The sequence below is a fragment of the Daphnia pulicaria genome, chromosome 1 (assembly GCF_021234035.1).
Source record: "Daphnia pulicaria isolate SC F1-1A chromosome 1, SC_F0-13Bv2, whole genome shotgun sequence".
In the NCBI taxonomy this organism is placed as follows: Eukaryota; Metazoa; Arthropoda; class Branchiopoda; order Diplostraca; family Daphniidae; genus Daphnia; species Daphnia pulicaria.
This window is the reverse complement of record NC_060913.1, coordinates 4,796,879-4,802,632: the sequence shown is the minus strand read 5'-3', so window position 1 is coordinate 4,802,632 and position 5,754 is coordinate 4,796,879. Positions and strand designations below refer to the sequence as shown.

The 5,754-nt window shown below is 39.3% G+C and overlaps 1 protein-coding gene across 1 annotated transcript; it reads right to left on the bottom strand.

Annotated features, from left to right (window-relative positions):
* Nucleotides 1-1,513: 1,513 nt before the first annotated feature.
* On the bottom strand, nt 1,514-2,645 carry LOC124326940 (cell surface glycoprotein 1-like). Its single transcript, XM_046785693.1, has 3 exons — nt 2,621-2,645; nt 2,093-2,460; nt 1,514-1,663 (listed from the first exon to the last, which is right to left on the bottom strand). The coding sequence occupies exons 1-3, from the start codon at nt 2,643-2,645 to the stop codon at nt 1,514-1,516; spliced, it is 543 nt and encodes a 180-aa protein (XP_046641649.1).
* Nucleotides 2,646-5,754: the final 3,109 nt, after the last annotated feature.

Below are 5,754 nucleotides of genomic sequence, written 5' to 3'. Positions count from 1 at the left end.
GTAGATGGCTTACCGGTTGAAAGATCAATACGTATTCCAAAACCTGGTGGTTTCAGAAGTGTAACGTCGGTGGAATCCATCAGCGCAGTCCAGATTGACACTCATCTCTATGGGGATTGGCGGGCGAGTCCCACATGTCATGATGAGTATTACAGTTCCCACCAATGATACATTTTCCTCTGGCCTACTTTCACCACTTGGAGTATAGGCAAAAATAACATCCAGTGTAGGGGAAAGAGGAAATAGAGATAGAGATTGGCATGGTTTAAATGGAATTAAAAACGTTATTAAGGAACAGGGGGAAACTTAATCGACTTGTGATCTGAAATAGTGACACTGTGTCCTCTTTTCTAAGGGCGATTTTTCTTGATAATGTTATATGAAGAAAACTGAACATTAAATGAATCCTTCCAGTAATTTCCACTTTTTGCAGCACCAAAGATGGGATAGAATAACTAAGGAAAGGTTTGAATTCTTATTCTAGCATCGACCTTATGAGGCCACGGGCATTCTGGTGAACAATCTTGAGGTTTTTTATTGTCAGTTGATATCATTGTGAATTTTTTTTATCCAATAGGGGTTTGGTGATTATAGGGACACATTATTTTGCACACTAGGAGATAATAGGCGTGGATCGACCATCATCAATTGGCTTGGGTGATAGATTGGTGTTGCTGCAGTGGCCGTCGTCAAAGGTTGTTGTTGAAAAATTAGGAACGACATCATACACTCCATGAAACATTTGTGTCCCAAACTACAGCATTAACCATTATTTTGATATCCTCAACAATGGCTGGGATCTTGAGCCGACCATTACTTAGGTCTTGAGCCTTGAACCTTGACTGGTTGGCTTATGAGTTGTCAGCCGGGGTGTCCTCCACATACGTGGGCAGGATATTGAATCGGCTGCGTGATCTTTCTGTCCACAATTGACAAAACGTGTCTGGGACGCCACTAATTCTTCATGGAAGAGGCCGCAATTCTTACAACTTTGCGTCTTAATCTGACAGAGCTTTTGAGTTTGGCCTAGTCTCCAGCACTTACGACAACGATGTGGATTTGGGTAGAACTGGTAGACTTCATATCACATAAGGTCTCTGGTCACTTCGTCCGAAAAAACTGGCCGAACTAACCAAATTAGGCCGAAGTGGCCTCCTCTTTTCGTCAAAATTTAACTATTTCACCCCAACTTTTCGACCATTTCGGCCAATAGCAAAAATTAGATTTGATGGAAATACAAATATATTTTCTTTACACTTTACAATTTGATGAAAATACTTTACAAATACCCAAGCCCATCAACTAACAAGGGTTAACCCCTAAAAGAAGAACGATTAACCATTTTTATTAAGTCACTTGAAAAGTTGCTTAACGAAATTACTTTGTTGATCTTTTTTGGAATTATGTTCCAGGCGGGACAAGTTTTTGGCGTTGCAGTGGATGGTGGAGACAGAATCAAAGGCGGTTCTGTCACGGAAACTGGGACTAAGAAGGCACTTGTTTCATTCATTTGCTAAACGGGTGTTACACTTTCAGTGACATCGGCTTCGACCGGAGTAATCACAATGTTGATAACAGTTGGTCCATCAATGACAGAAACAGGTGAAATTGTTTTATACGCAACAGGGAACGTACTCGAGCTGTTTCCAGAGCTACAAAGAACCTAAAATAGAAATATCTGACCATTATTTGAGTTAATTTTACACATCTTTAAAGAAAGATTACCGAAGGAAGTTCCAAGTCCAATCGTATTCGCTTAGTTATCTTATTCAACTGATCCAGCGACTCATGCGTCTCTCCTCTTAGGCGAGGTTGGCCAGATCCAGAAAGATGAGGAACGATTCGTTCAGATGAGACACGTCCAAAGCTGGGCCCAGCTGGTGGAGTAGGGTCGACACGCACATGACCACTGCTTCGACCAATAGTCCACCTGGGGAATTAGTTGAGCTAGAGGAGCAGCTCCTTTGACACGACCACGGCTTCTACCACGACCACGTCCTCATCCAACAGTAGGCTGAGCTGGGTATAGTAGGTTGATCTAATGGAGTAGGGTGAGCTGGTATAGTAGGTTGGCTTCTTCAAGAGCAGTTACGGGAGCGATGCCTTTACCACGGCCTCTGCCACGACCATGACCTCTTCCAACATTATTAGGGTGAGCTGGTGGATTGGATCTAGTTGGTGGATTAGGCTCAGTTGGTGGAGTCGGATCAGCTGGTGGATTAGGCTCAGTTGGTGGAGTCGGATCAGCTGATAGAGTAGGCTCAGTTGGTGGAGTCGGATCAGCTTCTTGGAAAGCAGTTGCGGGGGCTATACCACGGTCTCTGACACGACCACGATCTCTTCCACGACCACGGCCTCGCCCAGAAGTTTGCTCAGCTGGTGGTGTAGGGTCGACAAGATCACTTCCAAAACTAGGCTCAGCTGTAGGAGCCGAAGCACCACTTAAACCACGACCACGGCCTGTACGACGATCATATAAATGTAGAAGCAAAGAAGGGATGACATGTTGTTGTTGTTGTCTTCCCTGAGTGCGAGTAGGCCTACTTCTACTCGGCAACTGATGTTGTACTGGAATAGAATGTGGTCTGCAATAGCTGAAATTAAAATAAAAAGGCATTACACGAGTCTTCATCAGCACATAACATTTTGGTCTTTTGAGGAGCTTTGAATATCGTATGTTTTTTCTGAGATTGGTATTCCTCGGATAATCCCTTTGGGAGTCATGAAAGATTTTGGTAGGCTGCTTCTGCTTGAACGGTTTTGAAGCAAGAGATCCAAGGCGGAGTAATATATCACGTTGATTTCTGTTTGTAGGGTGGACGAAGAGGTTCCCACTGCGAAGAATCTTGGAGACTCTATGAAACCGTGCTCTTCACTGCATCTCGTTCTACGATTTTCATTCGACAAAAACTTTCTTTTTGAACCAAAAATTTTATGATGACCTAGGCACTATTTGCGGGATCGGGATTTGGCCAGAAGAATTGTTGCTTGAGAATGCAACACAGTCTGAGTCATCGTCGAGATCAGGGTGAACTCTTTTACCAAAATGCTTTTCTTTTGCTCTTTCATGTTTGTTCTTTCAAAAAGCGATACCATCGAGTAAATTAAAAAAATTTTGAAAAAAATCTGAAGTTAAAAGTTCAATATCTCTTGTACGAAAAGGAATATATGCATTCTGTGAAAAACAGGCGAATCGAGAGTAGAAAACTGGAAATAATCCCAACAAGCTGTTGAAAAAGCAAGATCACAAGACTATGCGTGGCTCCGTTCGATACTTCCGACGACATTACCCGTTCCGTCTTGCAACGAGCGTGCTCAACGCTAGTGCAGCGCACCTCCCACGGTTAAACGTTTGAGCGTTCAAACAAAATATTTTTAGCTTTGAACGTTCAATCTCCCACTCAAACTTATTAGTGCCACCACGCAGCCCCACGCTGTATCGAAGTTGTCTTAATTTCCAGTGGGGGAAGAGTTTGAAGAAAAGTAACCTTGAAAGAAAAGAGGGCGTTTAAAAAAGTTAGTCTTGAAAGAAGTAGGCCAAAATGAGTGGTTCAATAATCTTGTGGTTTCAGCATGAGTTGAAAACTGAAACGAGAGGCAGGTGAATTTTGTTTCATTAACCGGATGATTGACACACAAACATTTGTTCAGGCTTTGGAACAGGAAAATTCATTTGAATGAAAAAAAAACAAATCGGTTTACAAAAATTCGAAACTAAACGAATTCAACAAATTCAATATCTCGAGGCAAAGCGAGACAAGAGGTAGCTAATTTTTTTCGTTAACCGAACGGAACTTAACAGAACTTTAACAAACCAATTTTTGGTAATAAAGTTAATCGACAGCAAAAAAATGTTAAATTCAAAGAAAAATTATTAAGCAGACTACAAGAAACTCGAGTGATGCGAAGAGTCGGAAAATCATTAAAACGGAAAGAATGGTACATTTGTCATACCGAAAACCATAATCACATTCCCTACCCGCATTCACTGTATCACATTCTTCTTCTCTGTAAATGATCATTTTTTTAATTACGTTACAGGATATGAACTTCAAAGGAAGATGATATTATGTACTATCGCGCATGGTAACACTTTGTTTTGAAAGATACGAAGTCATTTTTACACAGTGGTTTGGCTTCTTTGACACTTATAATCTAGAACACCCTTTCGATATCAGCGAATGACTGTTGATTTAGTTGCAGTCATTTACTTGGTCGTTGTGCCACTCTCTGCATTTCTCTGCACATTATCGGTTTCTAAATAATTTATAAAGATTTTAGTTTATTTTCAATTATTTGAAAATGATTATAGAAACCATCCTTTGGTAAACGTCGCATTTTTGTAGTGCTATTCCCCAAGACATTCTTTTGTCTATTGTCTAAGAAATCTTTGTAACAAAGTTTCAGTGTAATTCACTTTGGAATCACATTGTTTTTTTACACAAAACCTATTGTGACAATTGGAGAGAATGTATTCCAGAATTACGTTTGCAGGAGGGGATTATGACTGCAAATAACCATCACATCCAAATAGCATCGTTTGAACATGAGAAATGAAACTATTTTTAATATTTTAGGGCTGGTAATTTTACAAGCAATTTTACAATTTGCTGATGTTTAGGGAAAAAAGAGGAACTTTTCATCACATGAAAACATTACATCAGAGACGTCGAACACTGAGGAAGAATGCTTCGTTGAACACGTTAAATAGCATCCACAAGAAATATTTCCCAGTAAAATCAGATGTTCATCGAAAAATAAGGGTCAAAAACAGGGTGGAAGTGTTTCTTTACTTCAAAATGGAAGTCCTGGACAAAAAAAGTCAAAAGTTTTGGGCGACAGCCCGTAAACTTTACGGTGATGTAGTAACATCGGTGACATGCCTAGCGACAAATTTTTGCTAAATGAAACAGCAATTTTCATAATGTTTAGAAACCATTAATTTAAAACTGATTGGTGTCCCAGCTGATGGGTAGGTATTAATTAAGATTGCTAATTATTTCCTGAAAATTTAACATGTTCATTTCTATGTTTAGAAATTGTTTATTTTATGCTTTGTCTCATCTAGGATATGAAACCATTGATTACCACATTTCCGTTAGACAACGTTGCAGACTACATGAAGAAGAAAGATAATTTCTTCAAAGATTTCAACAAGATCGACCTTTCCTTTACTGAACACGGTATTTTCCTTTATGATTTTGTTATAACCCAATAGCTGGCAAATTATAATTTTTTTTTAATTGAAAATAGTAAGAGAACTTCAAAAGCTGGGACGCTATGGCCTTTTTTCTTCTTTTTCTAATATGTTTAAAGTTAGTACAACTTCTTTCATTTTTTCATGCAAGAAATATAATTTTGTTTAGGTATATGTGAAGATATTTCGACCAGATTGTAAACATACCGTAGTAGAATATCCAGGAAATATTAGTAGATGTAAAAGTAGCATATAATGGTTTTGAACATCATTACAGTGTTTCTGACGTTGACAATCCTGATCACGATGAAGGTTTGTTGCCAAAAGTACTTGTGGACAAAGGTGTTGACAATTTCGGACAAAGTACGTGTACAAAGGAGGACAACACGTTGACGTAAGGCTATTAAACTTTACGGTATTACATCTAATATTTTTTTAAATTTAAATTGTTAAGTGATTTGTTTGACCATAAAGCAGTTTACTCGTATTCTTGCTCGGAGGGCACCCCCCCCCCTCCAAACAAGATTACGAGTAAACTCCAAATAGCTCCAAATAGC

What these genes read in the sequence shown, in the direction of transcription:
- LOC124326940 (XM_046785693.1), bottom strand. Translation starts at nt 2,645, where the DNA reads ATGTTATGTGCTGATGAAGACTCGT. An exon ending in ATGTGCTGATGAAGACTCGT is followed by an intron (nt 2,461 to 2,620) that starts GTAATGCCTTTT and finishes ATCGTCGTACAG; the next exon opens with GCCGTGGTCGTGGTTTAAGT. An exon ending in GTGGTAAAGGCATCGCTCCC is followed by an intron (nt 1,664 to 2,092) that starts GTAACTGCTCTT and finishes TTTCTATTTTAG; the next exon opens with GTTCTTTGTAGCTCTGGAAA.